Genomic DNA, 19,410 nt, shown 5'->3' with positions numbered 1-19,410 from the left:
AAATCTGCAGATGCTGGAAATCCAAGCAACACACAAAATGCTGGAGGAACTCAGCATGCCAGGCAGCATCTATGGGAAAAAAAAGTCCAGTTGATGGCTCAAGCCGAGACCCTTTGGCAGGACTAAGACACTCTTGTTTCTTTGTTTCTTTTAAGCTTCAGATTTCCATGTTCTTAATAATACAATTAACCGCTATCATCTTTACCATAAATTCTAAAACTGCCTCTTAATGGTCCATTGTGTTTTTGCAGAGGGTACAGTGATCAAAAGAATAATTAGATGCTTCTTAGGTTTGCAGCTAAGCTTTGCTAAATCATGGCATAGTAGAATATGGAATACAGTATTTTAAAACCTTTCTAAAACTGTAGTAGGATACTATGTCAACTAAATCGAGAACTGCAGCCAGACTACTTGTAAATTAAGCTTAAACTTGTGCTTTGAATAATGTATTTTGGTAACTGCTAGTACTGGAAGCTTGTTAAATTTAGGAACTGGGGAGTCTTGGACCAGAAGGCACAGCCCAAGAATATAAGGATGTCCCTTTTGAAGAGAGATGATGAATATCTTTAGCTAGAGGGTGGTAAATCTGTGGAATTCATTGTGATAGATGGCTGTGAAGGTCGAGTCATTGGGTGTACTTAAAGCTCAGGAAGATAGGTTCTTGGGTTAATCAGGGTATTAAAGGTTATGAGGAGAATGAGGTTGATAAATCATCTAGGATGTAATGGTGGAGCAGACTCAATGGGCCGAATCATCTAAATTTGTTCATATGACTTACGGTCTTGTTTCTGAAAGCTTGTAGATTCAGATTCATTTATTTATCACATGTACATTGAAATATATTGTGAAATAAGTCATTCTGAGGATGTTCTGGGGGCAACTGTCAGGTATCGACACACATTCTGGCGCTGACATAACATGCCCACGGTGAATGCTATTGCAGCTTGGCGTGTCAGAGTTTGGAGTTCAATTCTGGTGTCGTCTGTAAGAAATTTGTATGTTTTTCCTTATTCCTATGGGTTTATTGCATATATATTTCCTCCAGGTGCTCCAGTCTCCTCCCACAGCTCAAAGATATACCAGTTACCAGGTTAATTGGTCATTGTAAATTGCTTGTGATTTGGCTAGAATTGAATTGGTTGGTTGTCGGGAGGTTTGTTGGCCTGTTCCGCACGGTATCCCAAATAAATAAACACTACAAGCAACAACAGGAGCATATATACAACCCCTGGAGAAAATATGCAAATACTTTGTCCTTTGAATCAGTCATTTGACAGACTTCATAAACTGCCAAAGGGCTGTTACAGCTGTTTCCAATTAAGCCAAACCAAGGGAATTAAGCTACTTTTTTAAAATCTCCTTTTTGAGGTGTGAGAATTTCAAGATAAAACTTGTTTTTCTTGAAGCTTCTGTTGTCACATTTGGGTAAAGAACTGTAAGTGCAGTTTGAAAGAAGGTATTGCATTCTTGAATGTATTGGAAGTCCTGACTCTGGAAAGTTTGAAAAATGATTTTCTTGAGAGACGTGCTTTTCTGCTTGTGCTACTGGGGCGGACAAAATCTCTTGCAAAGTTGAATGAGTTACAATATATGTTAATACCATTAGACATAGGAGCAGGATTAGGCCATTCGGCCCATTGAGTCTACCCTGCCATTCCATCACAAAGAGGAAAAAATCTTGCAAATACTGGAAATCCAAGCAACACAAACAAAATGCTGGAGGAACTCAGTAGACCAAGCAGTATCTACAGGAATGAATACAGTTGACATTTTGGGCTGAGACCATTCATCAGGACTGGAGAAAAAAAGATGTCAGAGTAAGAAGGGTTGGGGGAGGGGTTGCCATTTCCATGTCTGATTTACCTCCTCTCAACCCCATTCTACTGCCTTCTCCCCGTATACCCCGATTCCTGACTAATGAAGAACCTATCAACCTCCACATGATATACTTGGGTCTCTTCTGTGATCTGTGAAATTGGAACATCAGGTTGTGTTGATTGATAAATTAGGGCTGATTTATTCTCAGATCAGGCTCTGAGTTCACTATAAAGGTAACTGAGGAGGGGTTGGTCCTCTTTATTTCAGTGATCTTTTCATGAAAATAAGACATGGTTCTGTGAACTTTGTTTGGTGACCAATGGCCATTTTCAGTACTAGTTTGAAAAAAGCTGCACAATATTTTAAAATGGGGAAAATGCATACTAGAATTGTAAAATAATCAAGTATGTAATTGTTGACAATGTAAGTGACAGGCTTTAAATTCTTTTGTTGTCAATATGTAATGAAGCTCTTAATTGGCAATGTGGCAGTGGAAAGAATGAAGATTGCAGTAGACCACAGGGGTCTTAGTTTCTCTGAGACATGTAGAGAACCTAACATATCATGTGTCAAGTTGGTTGCAGATGGCTGAAGTGGAACAACGAAACACTGTAGGAAAGGAACATCTGACAATTTTTTTTTGTGTGATTCGTGGTTGATCATGTGTTTGCAAATGTTGCCCTCTGTCCCGCAAACAATAAACCCCGGTGAGAGTGGATTACTTTCTCAAGCTTTGAAACCACTCTGATGGCAGATATAAAAGATGAAATTTACTGTGGCCTCTAGTGTGCCAGCATAGCCTCTAATCATCCATGAAATAAAGTTTGAAGGTCTATGCCTCATGCAGCACTAAGCTCAGGGTTCACCAAGCAGTATCTGTCTGTCTGTATGCTTTGCTAGCTTGGACTGAAGAAAGACCATAACCCTATCTGCACAATCCTCAAAATCAAAATGGATAGTGAACTGGTGTTCATGGACTATTCAGAAATCTGGTAGTGGAAGGAATGAAGCTGTTCCTGAAATGCTGACTCTGTGCCTTCAGGCTCCAATTCCACCTTCCTAATGGTAGTAATAGGAGGGCAAGTACTGGATAGTGAGGGTCCTTGATGAAGGATGCCACATTCCTAAGGCATTGTCTTTGAAGATGTCTTCAGTGGTGAGGAGGCACTTAAGTGCCCTTGATGGAGTTAGCTAACACCAACCCTCTGCAGCCTTTTCCGATTCTGTGCATCATAGACTTCTAAAGTTGCTCTTCTGAAAGATGCTCTGAGACTGCTGATTACTTGTAACATGTTTTGTTTTTAACTCCAGTTCAGATAGTTTGGTCTAAATAATATTTAAATGTTTCTGATTCGCTGTAACTTAAAAATATATAGGTGCATGTGTTCATTTCAAAATGCAGTTATCTTCATTCATTCAGCTTTTCATTTCTACTCATTTGTTTTGAAAAACTAATGAAATGATTCTACTGTGCCTGAGAAATCAGACAAATGATTTTTTTGTCCAAACATTAAAATACAAACACTAAGTCCATCAGAATACATGGTATGTCCTGATAGCCTCGAAAACCTGTGTCTCTGATTACATGCCCTTCTCTTTACCTCATTATCATTGAATAAACAGTATCTGTTTAGGCGTCTAAGCGAGCATCTGAAACCAGCAGTCGATGAGCACCAATTATTGACATTTTGATTATTGAGTATAGTCTTGCACTCTTTACTGAAGGGATTTATGCAGGTTGAACAGATTTATAAAACTTTGCAGTGCAAGTTGTACTTCCGTGGCTGAGCTCTTTCAAATGGTTTGGTAAGACCTTTTCTGTTAAGTGTTTGTGCAAGTTCAGTAATTGTGAGCATGAACTCTTCAGCATTTTTTAAAATCCTGACTAAACTACTTTATAATGCTTGCTTGTGTTGTGTGACTGTATGAAATAAAAACAAAGTATGGACTGAAATATTTAACAAATCGCTCAGTCACTGCATAATACATTTGTGGTTTATAAAGCATGAATAAGCCTAACTTCAGATGTCATTTTGTAGCAATTTTGTTCCACTGTAACAGTTGTGTATTGAGGGGAATCGTTAAGTATTTGCTTTGGATTTTTGTTTTGAACACTCCATAAATTATTTTATTCTGTTCTAGTGATGAACAAAACAAAAATCTTGGCCTCTGAGCAATTCCTGATGAAGGTTTGACATTTGAAATGTGAGCTCATCTTTCCTTCAGCAATTGCAAAATCCCTTGTGAATTTGATGCAATTTATCCTATTTTCAGCCTTCATAAACAATCTGCAAGTCTTTTATCATTGCTATTCCGATTCCACTCAGAAATGCAGTTTGTGTGAGGAAATCTGAGTGAATAATTTGGGCTATAAAGCCTAATTTTCTCTTAAATTTAATGTGCTCGATCTGACTTGAATTTGAAATACTGGTTAGGAAACTGAAAACGTGGGGAACTGATCTGGTTTGGAATGCTCTTTCTGTATCTAGATCAATTATCAAATGATTGTTGTGCTTATTTTGTTGAGTAAGTTCAGTGCTTGAGATGAATTTTTTTGACTCTTGCATCTCTGCGAAATACTTATACAGTATTTTTGTATCTTTTGTAGGCATGTATAGATGATAATTTGGATATGGTGAAATTCCTAGTGGAACATTCTGCAAATATTAACCAGCCAGATAATGAAGGTTGGATCCCACTACATGCAGCTGCTTCTTGTGGATATGCAGATATAGCAATGTAAGTACTGGGCATTCCTGTTTTTAAAACAAAATTGCTTCATGCTTTTTATTAATTGTCATTTGGTAATATAAAGTATGGAGAGGAAAACCTAGAACCAAATGTCCAGACTTCCATTTGATTTTGTAACATTGATTTTAGTGTTGGGAAGCAATATCAGTGTAAAAATGCTGCTCTGTGCAAGGTTTAAATTATTTCAGTCGAGTAAAAGCTTTGCCCTGTACATGGTATAGTTAATATTTTGAATTGTATTGGCCATGATGTTGGAGCTATGACTGAGAAAAATCATTATTTCAGCTTTTTAATCAAAAGGATATAGGCATTATCTCCAGTGAGTTAAATTCTTCAGGCACTTGATAAGCACAAGATTTGTACAGATGCTGAAAATCCAGAGCAACAGACAATATGCTGGATGAACTCAGCAGGCCAGGCAGCGCCTATGGAGAGGATGAAATAGCTGACTTGAGTCTTAATGAAGGGTCACAGCCCAAAATATCGACTGTTTATTCCCTTCCATAAATGCTGTCTGACACGCTGAGTTCTTCTAGCATTTTGTGTTGCCCAAGAATTTGAATACTTTTCAAAGGTTCATTTTGTTGTTGAAGTAGCATGTACAATAGAACTTTGATATTTATCTTCAAGTAGTCAGGAAATACAGGAAAACCATGGGAGTCATTGAAAGAAAGGACACCAACCCCCTGCACAGAAAAGGAAAAATAAACAAAACACTCAAACCCAAACCTCGCACTTTCTCCCTCTCACAAAAAAGCTAATGAGGAAAACGGCAGTAGGAGCACCAAACCCCAAACTCCTTAACCCCTTGCCCAAAAACCAACAGACTGCCCACAGAAAGTGGCAGCCAAACCCCCAGCCCCCCTCTTTCATACAAAAGCCAGCAGATTGCCCACCCGGAATATGGCAGCCAGAAAATCATAAACCTCACCCCCCCCCGCCCCAACCCGCTCCCTCCGCACTTGCAAAAGAACAGCAACAGCATCAAACCTTCAATCCCTTGGCCCACACACAAAAAACAATAGATTGCCCACACAGAAAAGCCAACAAGAACATCAGACCCCAAATCCCCAACCCCTCGTTTGCAAAATCCAGCACACTGACTGCTCCCCCCGCCCCCCCCCGAAAAATAAAAGACATCCGCCATTGCCAGTGTGTGCAGTGGCCAGATTCTGGAAATAAAAACTCACTGAATGCCATTGTTTTATTTGCTTCATGAATGTGATGGCGTAAGCTTTTTGACCAAGTTGGGCCACACTGTTAGAACAGGCACTGAGGTGGTTTACTTTGTGTGTACGTTCTCATCTTGTGATTGTTTCATTTAAGTTAGATATATTTGGCTTGGAGAGCATTCAAATACATCTTCCAACATGGGAATTGAAGGAGCAGGAGGACATGGTCCCTTTAAGGCCACTGCTGATCTGATAACTGAATTTTGGCATTCCCAGATAACGCACCGTCCCTTGCCTATTAAAGATCTGTGTAATTTTATCTTAACCATTCAAGGACTTTGCTGGTATCACCTTCACCTCAGAGTCCTTAACTCCTTTGAGAAAACTGCACTTCATCTTTTAAAATTATTTATTTTTAAACAGTGATTCTTAGTTTTAGGGGAAACATCTTCACATTGACCTTAAGACCATCAGACATAGCAGAAGGAAACCATTCGGCTTATTGAGTCTGCTCTGGCATTCCATGCTGGCTAATGTATTGTCCCTCTCAATCCCATTCTCCTGCCTTTGTCCTATAACCTTTGATGCCCTTACTAATCAAGAACCTGTCAACCCCTGCTTTAAATATACCCAATGACTTGTTCTCCACAGTTGTTTGTCGCAGTGAATTCCACAGATTCGTCAACATCTGGCTGAAGAAATTCCTCTTCGTCTCTGTTCTAAAGGGGCATCTTTTTATTCTGAGTCTGTGCCTCTCAGTCTTCACGCTAGCAGAAACTAAGATATGCAGCTAGCCACTTCAGATAACCCCATTGAATCAGGGTCAGATTTATTATCACCAACATGCCATGAAATATGTCATTTTGCGGTAACAATGCGGTGTAATACAGAAAAAAATTCTATAAGTTGCAATAAAAATGTATAAAAATTTAAATAAGTAATGCAGCAAGAGAGCAAAAACAGCGACCTGGTTTTCATGGGTTCACTTTCTGTTCAGAAATCTGATGGCATAGGGAAATAAGCTGCTGCTGAAGCGTTGTGTATGTGTCTTCAAGTTCCTGTACCACCTTTTGGTAGCAATGAGAGCATGTCCTAGGTGGTGGAGGTCCTTAATGATGGTAGCCACCTTCATGAGGTGACCTTGATGTTTGGAAGACAAGTGCCCATGATGGGGCTGACTGAGGTTACAATCCTCTACAGTTTTTTCCAATCCTCTGCAGTGGCCCCCTCATATCAGCTGGCGTTGCAACCAGTCAGAATGTACCCATGATACATCTGTAGAAATTTGTGAGTTTTTGGTGTCAGCAAATCTCCTCAGACTCGTAATGAGTTATAGCGCTGGTGTGGTATTAAATCTTCGCTGAATTTCCAGTACATGAGCATCCTTAAAGAAAGTGACCAGTATCATACCTCGGTCAGCTTATGGATTTATTTTGAGCACAATTTGAACGGCACTTTAAATCAGGAATCAGCTGTGCTGTCTGCTTGACCAGCTGATGAAAGTCCTTGTCCAAGAATAGGTGTACGGGGGAGGGGATGAAGTGGAATTCAGACCTCGTTATTGAGCCAAGTTGATAACTTCCTGAATACTTGCCTAATTCCAGAAAGGGATGATAATATGGAATACAGCTGAATTTTGCATGTTCAGTAGCTGTTGCATGAATGAAGTTATTGGCTTGACTGTTTTAATTATTTTCTGGGATGTCAGCATGGGTTGCCCATCTCCAGATAGAGTTGACATGGAGAGGGTTTGTCATATTGTGGGGGAGTCTCGGAACAGAGGACACAGCTTCAGAATAGAAGGATGCCCCTTTAGAACAGAGATGGGGAGGAATTTCTTAAGCCAGAGGGTGGTGAATCAGTGGAGTTTACTGACACAGATGGTTGTGAAGGCCAAGTCATTTCAGTTAAAAGTAAGTTTATTGTCAAAGTAGATATGTGTCAACATATGCAACTCTGAGTTTCATTTTCTTGCAAGCATACTTAAATTCAATAACCATAACACCAATCTTGTTCCTGATTGGCAGGCTGGGTATTTGGGGTTTGATGTTCTTGTTGCTTCTCCATGTGGCTGATCTGTTAGTTTTTGTGCTGGGGGGGTTGGGGTTTACGAGCTTTTGTTTCTTTTTGTGCGTGGGGGGGTGGGACTGATGTCTTTCAACTACTTCCATGGTTTTCTGTACTTCATGGCGATCTGGAGATTCTGCATGTTATATTTTGATAATAAAATTAATCTTTAGTATCAATAAAAGACCACTCTAGCCAGTGTGTAAAAGACAACAAACAGTGCAAATAAATAAGAAAGAAAAAGAAATAATATTAAACAATGAATATCAACAACACTAGATGAAGAGTCCTTGAAGTGAGTCCATAGGTTGTGGGAAGAATTCAGTAATGGGGCAAGTGTAGTTGAGTGAAATTGTCTTTGGTTCAAGAGCCCAATGGTTGAGGGGTAGTAACTGTTCCTAAACATGGTGGTGTGAGTCCAGAGGCTCCTATATCACCTTCCTGATGGCACCAATGAAGAGAACATGACCTGGCTGGTAGGGGTTGCTGATGATGGATGCTGCTTTCCTGCGAGAATGCTCCATGTGGATGTGCTCAATAGTGGGGAGGGCTTTACCTGTGATGGTCTGGGCCATGTCCACTTATTTTTTTGGAGGGAATTGCTATTCAAGGGCATTGGTGTTTGCATACCAGAAGTGATGCAACCAGTCAATATACTCTCCACCACACATCTATAGACATTTGTCAAAGTTTTAGATGTTATGCCAAATCTTTGTGAACTCCTGAGAACATAGAGGTGCTGCATGCTTCCTTTATAATTTCACTTGCATGCTTGGCCTGGGACAGGTCCTCTGAAATGGTAACACCAAGGAATTTAAAGTTGATGACTCTCTCCGTCATTGATCCTCGATGAGAACTGGCTCATGGATGAACAGAGAAGTTTGCCTCCTGCTCAAAGCCAGAGATTCAGCCTTCAGGTCTGGAAACTGGGAGGCTTACAGCTCAGCCAGGGCCAACCTGAGGAAGGGAATCTCTCAGGCTAAACACATATACAAACAGAGAATTGAGCATTTCAACTCCTCGGACCCCTGGCGCATGTGGCATGGCATACCGGTCATTACAGACTTCAAACCACCTAGTACTGTGCCCCCTTCCAGCTCTGCTTCCCTCCATGATGAGCTCAATTACTTCTTCGCTTGCTTTGACCGAGAGAACAAGGAGGTCACCCTCAAAGCGGATTTCTCACCTGGTGAACCGCCTCTCTCACTTTCCACCTCCGATGTTTGCGCCACCCTGAGCAGGGTGAATGTACGGAAGGCAGCTGGTCCGGATGGAATACCTGGTTGTGTGCTCAGAGTCTGTGCAGGGCAGTTGACCGGGGTCTTCACGGACATTTTTAATCTGTCCCCAGCCCAGGCAGTTGTCCCCACAAGCTTCAATATCGCCACCATCATGCCAGTGCTGAAGCATTGCACAGACACAGGGTTGAATGACTTCCGTCCAGTTGCACTCACCCCCATCATTGCAAAGTGCTTTTAGAGACTGGTTCTATCACATCTGAAATCCTGTCTGCCTACTACCCTGGACCCCCATCAATTTGCCTATCGCACCAACAGGTCAACAGAGGACGCCATCTCCACGGCACTTCACTCTGCCCTGACCCACCTGGACAGCCCCAACTCTTACGTCAGAATGCTGTTCATTGACTTTAGTTTGACATTCAATGCTGTGATCCCCTCCAAGCTGATCGCCAAACTTCGCCAGCTTGGTTTCAGCTCATCCCTCTGCAATTGGACCTTGGACTTTCTGAATAACAGACCCCAATCAGTTAAGTTAGACAATCTCTCCTCTTCCACTCTCACCCTGAACACCGGCGTGCCTCTAGGCTGTGTGCTGAGCTCTCTTCTGTACTCCCTTTTCACCTATGACTGCGTTCCTGTACATGGTTCTAACTCCATAATCAAGTTTGCAGACGACACCACGATGGTTGGCCTGATCAAAGGGGGTGACGAGATGGCCTTCAGGGACGAGGTCCAGCACCTGGCTGCGTGGTGTGCCGACAACAATCTGGCCCTTAACACCCAGAAGACCAAGGAGATCATTGTGGACTTCAGGCATGCTAGGAGCCACACTCACGTCCCCATCTACATCAACGGAGCTGTAGTGGAGCGTGTGTCAAGCTTCAAATTCCTTGGTGTCCACATTTCCGAGGATCTCACCTGGTCCCTGAATTCCTCCATCCTGATCAAAAAGACACATCAAGAAAGCTCACCTCTGTCCCAGGATACTGACGGACTTTTACCGCTGTACCAATGAGGGCATACTTACCAACTGCATCTCAGTGTGGTATGGCAATTATCCGGTATCGGACTGCAAAGCACTCCAGCGTGTGGTGATAACTCCCCAGCGGATTATCAGCACCCAATTGCCCACCATTGAGAACATCTACCAGAAACACTGCCTGGGCAGGGCGAAAAGCATTATCAAGGATGCATCTCACCCTAACCACGGACTTTTTACTCTCCTCCCATCTGGTTGGCGCTACAAGAGCCTCTGCTCCAGCACCAGCAGGCACAGGAAGAGCTTCTTCCCTGAGGCTGTTACCCTTCTGAACCTCACATCACAGTGCCAAGCAGTTTTGCACCCATATTGTGCTGTCTCAGTACTTTTATATTTGTGTGCTGTAGCACTTACTTTTTATTCGCATTATTTTGCAAATAACACTATTCTTTGCATTTCTGGTTAGATGCTAACTGCATTTCATTGGCTTCGTATCTGTACTCGGCACAATGACAATAAAGTTGAATCTAATCTAATCTGATGGACTCTTGTTTCTTCTTCCTGCAGTCAATAATCAGCTCTTTGGTCATGCTGACATTGAGTAAAAGATTGTTGCTGTGGTAACACTCAGCCAGATTTTCAGTCTCCCTCCTATGTGCTGAATCGTCACCATCTTTGATCCAGCCTATGGCAGTCGTATTGTCAGCAAACTTGAATATGGCATTGGAGCTTTGTTTAGCCACACAGACGCAAGTGTAAAGTGAGTAGAACAGGAGGCTAAGCACACAGCCTTGTGGGGTGTCTGTGGTGATGGAGATTGTGGAGGAGTTGTCGTTGCCAATCTGAACTGACTGGGGCCTGCAAGTGAGGAAATTGAGGATCCAGTTGCACAAGGAGATATTTGAGGCGAAGGTCTTGAAGATTACTGATTAGTTTTGAGGGGCAGATAGTGTTGAATGCTGAACTGTAATCAATAAGGAGTATCCTGATGTACAGTATTGCTCTTTGTTGTTCAGATGTTCCATGGTTGAATGAGCCAATGAGATGGCACCTACTATGGACCTGTTGTGCCTGTAGGCAATTTGGAGCAGATCCAAGATCCAACTCCTCCTCAGACAGGAGTTGATATGTTTCATCACCAGTCTCTCAAAGCACTTCATCACTGGATGTAAGTGCTACTGGACTATGGTCATTGAGGCAGGTTACGATGTTCTTCTGGTTGAAGCAGGTGGGTACCTCAGATTGCTGAAGCGAGAAGTTAAAGATCTCAGTGAACACTCCAGCCGGTTGATCAGCACATGCCTTTAGTACTTGGCCAGATACTCCATCTAGGCTGGAAGCTTTCCTTGAGTTCACCCTCCTGAAGGATGCTCTCACGTTGGCCTCAAGAGACTGATATCATAGGTTTATTGGGGGTTGTGGAAGTTTGTTTCAATAGGTGCGTTTAACACCATCCGCCCTGCTCTGCTGGGGGAGAAGCTGACAGCGATGCAGGTGGATGCTTTACTGGTGTCATGGACTCTTGATTACCTGACTGGCAGACCACAGTACGTGTGCTTGCAACACTGTGTGTCCGACTGTGTGAGTGATCAGCAGCACTGGGGCTCCACAGGGAACTGTCTTGTCTCCCTTTCTCTTCACCATTTACATCTGGGACTTCAACTACTGCACAGAGTCTTGTCATCTTCAGAAGTTTTCTGATGACTCTGCCATAGTTGGATGCATCAGCAAGGGAGATGAGGCTGAGTACAGGGCTACGGTAGGAAACTTTGTCACATGGTGTGAGCAGAATTATCTGCAGCTTAATGTGAAAAAGACTAAGGAGTTGGTGGTAGACCTGAGGAGAGCTAAGGTACCGGTGACCCCTGTTTTCATTCAGGGGGTCAGTGTGAACATGGTGGAGGATTGCAAATACCTGGGGATATGAATTGATAATAAACTGGACTAGTCAAAGAACACTGAGGCTGTCTACAAGAAGGGTCAGAGCCGTCTCTATTTCCTGAGGAGACTGAGGTCCTTTAACATCTGCCGGACGATGCTGAGGATGTTCTACGAGTCTGTGGTTGCCAGTGCTATCATGTTTGCTGTTGTGTGCTGGGGCAGCAGGCTGAGGGTAGCAGACACCAACAGAATCAACAAACTCATTCGTAAGGCCAGTGATTTGTGAGGATAGAACTGGACTCTCTCACAGTGGTGTCTGAAAAGAGGATGCTGTCCAAGTTGCATGCCATCTTGGTCAATGTCTCCCATCCACTACATAATGTACTGGGTGGGCACAGGAGTACATTCAGCCAGAGACTCATTCCACCGAGATGCAACACAGAGTGTCATAGGAAGTCATTCCTGCCTGTGGCCATCAAACTTTACAACTCCTCCCTTGGAGGGTCAGACACCCTGAGCCAATAGGCTGATCCTGGACTTATTTCCTGGCATAATTTACATATTACTATTTAACTATTTATGGCGTTATTACTATTCATTATTTATGGTGCATCTGTAATGAAAACCAATTTCCCCCGGGATCAGTAAAGTATGACTATGACTAGGTACATTTAATGTCAGAGAAATGTATACATTATACATCCTGAAGTTCTTTTTCTTTGCAAACATCCACAAAAACAGAGGAATGCCCCCAAAGAATGAATGATAGTTAAAAGTTAAAACCCCAAAGCCCTCCCCCTCCCATACATGAGCAGCAACAAGGCAACGACCTCCCCTCCCCATCAGCAAAAAAGCATCAGTGCCCTCCACCATGCACCCAAGCGTGCAGCAAAGCATCACTAAAGACACAGACTTGCAGTATCCCAAAAACTACTCTTTGACCTGGTAATTCGACACACCACAGGCCCTCTCTCTCCCAAGGGAAAAAGAGGTGTCCCTGTTTTACAGTGAGAGGAGAGACATAACAAACAATGTACTGATTTATGATATTAAAAGTCTGTTCCATCGCCTTCTCCGAGCTCTGCACCCAGAGAGTTGGCCCCAGGGTTCAGGTCTCTGGACACCCAGCCCACGGCAGTTAACCCGCTGCTCACAATGTTCTGTGTTCTCCCACCATGCCTCAGTCAGGGGCACTGGCCTTGAATCAGCCCTTCTCCAGAGCAATGAAAATCTGGCACCCTGAAGACACACTAGTCTTCCAGGCCGTGTCCCTGGGATACCAAAAAGCAGCCGGTTGTGAGGCCCTGAGAGTGGGTCCCATTCCCGCAAAGAACCAAAGTCGGAGTGTAACTCCAGTTCAGGGTCTTCAAAAGAACTTTGAAAAGGGGGAGAAAAGATAGAAACAGAGCTGTTTCTGAAGATGCAAGCAAAGGAGTCATCCTTTAGTGCCATCTTGACTCTATGAAGGTCCTTCCATGTTTTGGCAGTCAAATGAGCAGATAGGCTTTCTCATCCAGAAGTGAAGTCCTTATGTCACTTATGTTACTTGATTTCACTTGGTGAGAGGTGATAGCATTCAACTTGTACTGGCTGCTGAGCATCCTTGATTCAAGTTTTGTCTGGAATTGCCACTTCACCTGTGAGATGGCTTTCCGTAGATCGTACCTGGACCTTTTTTGATCACCAGATTTGAATGCCTCTGATCTGGTCCTCAGTGGATTGTGGATCTCGTGGTTCATCCAGGATTTCTGGTTGGGGAAGACTTTGAAAAATTTTGTGGGGATACGCTTGTCTACAACTGTTTATAAATCCATGCCAACCATTGTGTATTCATTCAGATGCACAGGTAGTCCTTGAACGTGATATGTCCACTGACTCAAAGAATCCTGTAGTTGCTTCTCTGCCTCCCGCGACCACATCTTTGTTGTCCTAATCTCTGGAGCTTTGTTCTTTAGCCTCTGAGAAGGACAGCCTTGTGATCAGATTTCCTGAAATGTGGCCTGGCCATTTCTTATCTTGGTATAGCAGTGGTCTAATGTGTTGAGACCTTTGGTACTATAGGTTTTATGCTGATGGTAATTGGGCAAGGGTTTCTTTAAACAAACCTGATTGAAATCTGTGACTATGCTATGAAATGTGTTGGGGTGGACTATTTCTTGTTTGATGATGACATCATGCAGTATCGCAAGCACCTGATTACAGTCGGCCAATGGTGGTAAGTAAACTGCATTTGGGATCATAGAGGAAAAAAGCGGAGGTTGATAAGTTCTTGATAAGTTAGGGTGTCAAAGGTAATGGGAAAAAGGTAAGAGTCTGAGGTTGAGTGGGATAGTAAATCAACCATGATGGAATATCAGAATAGTCTTGTTGGATCGAATGGCCTAATTTGCTCAAGTCTGATGGTCTTTTTCCTCTTCATAATGTGGCATCCTGGAACTACAGCAGTTCTGGAGAAGATGCTCCCACAGGCTCTGAACAGAGTTCCAGAATTTTGACCCTGTAGCATTAAAGGAACAGTGGTACATATCCAGATCAGGATAGTGTCTGACTTTTTGAGGATTATGCAAACAGTGGTGTTATTTTATTAAACACAAGGTCGGAGGGTCTCGGCCTGAAACATCGACTGTACTTCTTCCTAGAGATGCTGCCTGGCCTGCTGTGTTCACCAGCAACTTTGATGTGTGTTGTGTTATTGTTGTTTTTTGCTTAGTGGTGATTAAGGTCATAGGCTTCATGGTTTGTGTTGTATTGGACTCGGTGAATATAGAACAGTATAGCACAGTATTAAGCCCTTTGGCCCATGCTGTAGTGATGATGCTTTAACCTACTCTAAGATCACTCTGCACCTCCCCTCCTGCAAAACCCACCATTCTTCATTCACGCACGTGCTGATGTAAGAGTTTTTGAAATGTGGTCGCCTCTGACAGCACAAGTGATGCACCCTTTACTGTATGTGTGTGTGTGGGGGGGGTGGAAGAATTTCTTCTGACATCCTTCCTATACTTTATTCCACATTGAAGTTACCCCAGTCTGACTGTCCATTCTGTCTTCACCCCTAAACAAGTGCAGGGATGTTGTAGCCATCACTGAATCATGACTGAAGGATGGTTGTAGTTGGGAGCTGAATGTGTAAGGTTACGCATTATATCGGAGGGTTAGGAAAGTAGGCAGAGGGGGTGCTGTGGCTCTACTGGTAAAGAATACCATCAAATCAGTAGAAAGATGTGACATCGGATTGGAAGATGTTGAATCCTTGTGGGTTGAGCTAAGAAACTGCAAGGGTGAAAGGACGTTGATGGCGGTTATATACAGGTCTCCCAACAGTGACTGGGAAGATTTTTTCTTTGTAAATCTTTTTATTAATTATTATTGAAAATCAATAACAGAGAAAAATACATTAAAATAATCAAGATAACATAGCCGTATGTAGAATAAGAGTTAAACTATCAACCAGGCTGAACAGTATATCAATAATAATCAAAAAACAAAGTATTAAAGCTTTTTTTTATGGAAAAAAAGGAAAGAAAGAAAAAAAAGAACCGCTACTAACTAAAACAGAGAAAACCCCTAATAACTAAAAAAAAAAGGGGGAAAAAACCCATTTGGAGCACAAACCCAGAGCTATGCGCTGTACAAACTTCCACTAAAAAAAAGACATCAAACCGCCAACCAAATCCATATAACCAAGCATCAGGAAAGGACCATCTTTATTAACTCAAGTCAAATGATAATGGGCAAAAAAAACCCACCTTTTCTCGAAGTCAAACTTAGAATCAAAAGTTTGACTTCTAATTCTTCCAAACTAAGATATAACATCACCTGAGAGAATCATTGTATCAAAGTGGGAGCAGAGGCATCTTTCCATTTTAATAAAATAGTCCTTCTAGCCAATAATGTGACAAATGCAATTGCGTATTGGTCAGATATAGAAATACCATGAGTATGTTGAGGAATTATACCAAAGAAAGCTGTCAATTTATTAGGTTGTAAATTGATTTTTAAAGCTTTAGAGATTGTAGAAAAAATAGATTTCCAAAATTGTTTCAATACAGAACACGACCAAACATATGTGTCAATATAGCTATCTCAGTTTTGCATCTATCACACTGACTATTTACATTAGGAAATATTTTAGATAATCTCTCCTTCGTCAAATAATAACGATGTACAATTTTAAATTGAATTAGAGAATGACTGGCACAAATTGAAGAAGAGTTAACCAGCTTCAGAATTTGCAACCAATCCTCTGTTATCAAGGTCATATTAAGCTTTCTTTCCCAATCTTGCTTAATCTTAAGTAAAGGATAATTTTCTTGTTGTAATAGTAAATTATAAATTTTCCCAATAAAACCTTTCACTAAAGGGTTCATTTTTAAAATAATGTCTAATAGGTCAGAGTCTTGTATATATGGAAAATTACTTAAATATTCTTGTAAGAAATGTCTGACCTGAAGATATTGCAGAAAATGTGAATATGAGAGAGAGTATTTAGTTACTAATTTCTCAAAGGACATCGATCGACCTTCTTGAAACAAGTCCATAAAGGAAAAAATTCCTTTATTCCTCCAAAGAGAAAAGGTAGGATCACTAAGTGAAGGTTTAAATAGTTTCGATACATTAAACTGAAAAGGTTAAATCTTTTAAGATTAAAAAAAACTTAAGAAACTGGTACCAAATTCGTAATGATTGATTAATCATAGAATTTATATTTAGAATAGAAATTTTGGCTAATTGTACAGGTAAAGGAGCTCCTAATAACGAAGTTAAATGAAATTGTTTCACAATTTTCAATTCCAAATCAACCCAAGATGGTTGTTCCTTTTTATTGGTCCAATATAACCAAGAACACACATAACATATATTAACCGCCCAATAATACATTCTTAAATTAGGCAAAGTAAGACCTCCATCCTTCTTTAATTTTTGTAAATGACATTTTCCAATTCTTGGTCTTTTATTATTCCAAACAAAAGATGAAATAATAGTCAACCTGATCAAAAAACTTCTTAGTTAGAAAAATAGGAATGTTTTGAAATACATATAAAAAAATTTGGTAAAATCATCATTTTAACTGCATGAATTCGACCTACTAACGAAAGTGTAAGTGGATTCCATCTAGAAAAAAATTGCTTCATAAAATCCACTAAGGGAACTAAATTAGCTCTATAAAGGTCTCCATAATTTTTAGTGATGATAATACCTAAATATTTAAAAGAATCCGTAACTTTTAGAGGAATGTTATCATATATAGAAGCGGAATCATTTAAAGGAAATAATTTACTTTTAAGCAGGTTTAATTTATATCCTGAAAACAATCCAAATTCATTTAATAATTTCAATAAGCTAGGAATAGTTTCTTCGGGATTCAAAACATAAACCAAAAGATCATCTGCATAAAGGGAGATCTTATGAATAGTCCCATTTATAGAAATTCCTTGAATATTTGTAGCTTCACGAAATGCAATAGCCAAGGGTTCCAACATCAGGTTAAATAACAGAAGACTTAACGGACATCCTTGTCTTGTACCCCGGGAAAGTTGGAAAAAGGGGGATTTACAGTTATTGGTGATAACAGTGGCAATAGGGCTTTTATATATCAATCTAATCCATTTATTAAAATTAGTACCAAAGTTAAATTTCTCTAAAACTTTAAATAGATATTTCCATTCAACTCTATCAAATGCCTTTTCAGCATCTAGAGAAACAACACATTGGGGAGTCTTAGAGAGGGATGAGTATATAATATTTAACAATCTCAGAGTATTAGATAAAGAATAACGGCCTTTTATAAAACCCGTTTGATCCTGAGAAATAATTTCAGCTAGTATATTCTCCATCCAATTAGCCATTATTTTTGAAAGAATTTTGGCATCCACATTTAATAATGAAATAGGTCTATATGAAGCACAATCAGTAGGGTCTTTATCTTTCTAAAGAATTAAAGAAATAGAAGCTTCATAAAATGTGGAAGGTAACTCTCCTAACAGAAAAGAATCTTTAAGCATTTCCAACATATAAGGAGTAAGCAAATATTCAAATTTTTAATAAAATCCTACAGTAAAACCATCCAATCTAGGAGCTTTACCAGATTGCATTGAAAGAATAGCTTTCTGAATTTCTCTTTCAGTAAAAGGAGCATCAAGAATTTGCTGATCTTCAACAGATATTCTAGGAAAATCGATCTTTTGTAAAAGGCATACATATTAGAAGGGTCAGCTGGAAACTGAGATTTATAGAGTTCACTGTAATAGTCTTGAAAAATTTTATTAATATCCTCATAATTACAAGCTAAACTACCATCTCCCTTACGAATTTTTAAAATTTGTCTTTTAGCTCTAAGTGCTTTAAGTTGAGATGCTAATAGCTTGTTACTTTTATCTCCAAATATATAAAACTGACTTTTTAATTTAAGCAAATTTCTTTCAATAGGATAAGTTAATAGTAAATTATATTGTGATTGAAGTTCAACCCTTTGTTTAAATAAATCAACATTAGGAGAAACTGCATAAGTATTATCCAGATCTTTAATTAGTTTGGAAATTCTATCTAACTCTATTTTTGTCTGTTTCTTGAGTTTATCCAAATAAAATATTATCTGACCTCGCAAATATGCTTGAGTGTATCCCATATGATCAATTTCGAAACATCTCCTGTATTATTAAAAAGAAGGAAATCTTTTATCTGAATCTCTATAAATTTAACGAAGTCCGAACTTTGTAATAAATTTTCTGGAAAGCGCCAAGGCAAGTTTACATTGCTAACATCATTTAATTCAAAAGTTAAGCTTAAAGGCGCATGGTCCGAGACTGCAATAGCATCATATTCACATTTCTGGACTTTGGACAAAAATCAGAAATCAGCTGTAAAATAATCAATTCTCGAATTTATTATGAACATGTGAATAAAAAGAATAATCTCTGTCATTAGGATGTAAATTTCTCCAGATTTCTATCAAACCATAATCAGTTAAAAAGGAATTAATAAGTGTTGCCGAATGACTTGGAAGCTGCTGATTGGTTGAACTTTTGTCAATCAAAGGGTTTAAGCAACAGTTGAAGTCACCTCTCATCAGCAGCATATATTCATTTAAGTCTGGTAATAAACCAAATACATTTTTGAAAAAAGAAGGATCATCTACATTAGGTCCTTATAGATTAACCGGGACAGTTTTCCTATTACAAATTGTTCCTTTAATAATTAAAAATCTACCATTATTATCTGAAACAATGTCTTCTTGAATAAATAAAATATTAGATTTAATAAAAATAGATACTCCCTTTGTTTTATTTTGTCAAGTAGCATGGTATTGAAGGCCCTTCCATGTTTTAAAAAATCTATTTTGATCGCCCGTTCTGATATGCGTTTCTTGAGCAAAAATTATATCGGGCTGGAATCGGTTAATAACTTTTAATGTCTTCCTTCGCTTAATAGGGTGATTCCAGCCACGTACATTCTAACTACTAATGTTTATCTGTTTAAGTACCATTGGATATTATTCTTA

The 19,410-nt window shown here is 40.1% G+C and overlaps 1 protein-coding gene across 7 annotated transcripts in view; it reads left to right on the top strand.

Annotated features, from left to right (window-relative positions):
- ppp1r12a (protein phosphatase 1, regulatory subunit 12A) overlaps positions 1–19,410 on the top strand; it is a 250,859-nt gene that overhangs the window by 62,438 nt on the left and 169,011 nt on the right. For all 7 annotated transcript variants that reach the window (XM_063058433.1, XM_063058430.1, XM_063058427.1 and 4 more), the window contains exon 2: positions 4,427–4,557. In XM_063058433.1, coding sequence (XP_062914503.1) covers positions 4,427–4,557 — 131 coding nt within the window. The remainder of the gene's footprint in view (positions 1–4,426; positions 4,558–19,410) is intronic.

This window comes from Mobula hypostoma, chromosome 9, assembly GCF_963921235.1.
Source record: "Mobula hypostoma chromosome 9, sMobHyp1.1, whole genome shotgun sequence".
NCBI lineage: Eukaryota > Metazoa > Chordata > Chondrichthyes > Myliobatiformes > Myliobatidae > Mobula > Mobula hypostoma.
Note: the sequence above shows the minus strand (reverse complement) of the source record. Positions and strands in the feature narration are given on the sequence as shown.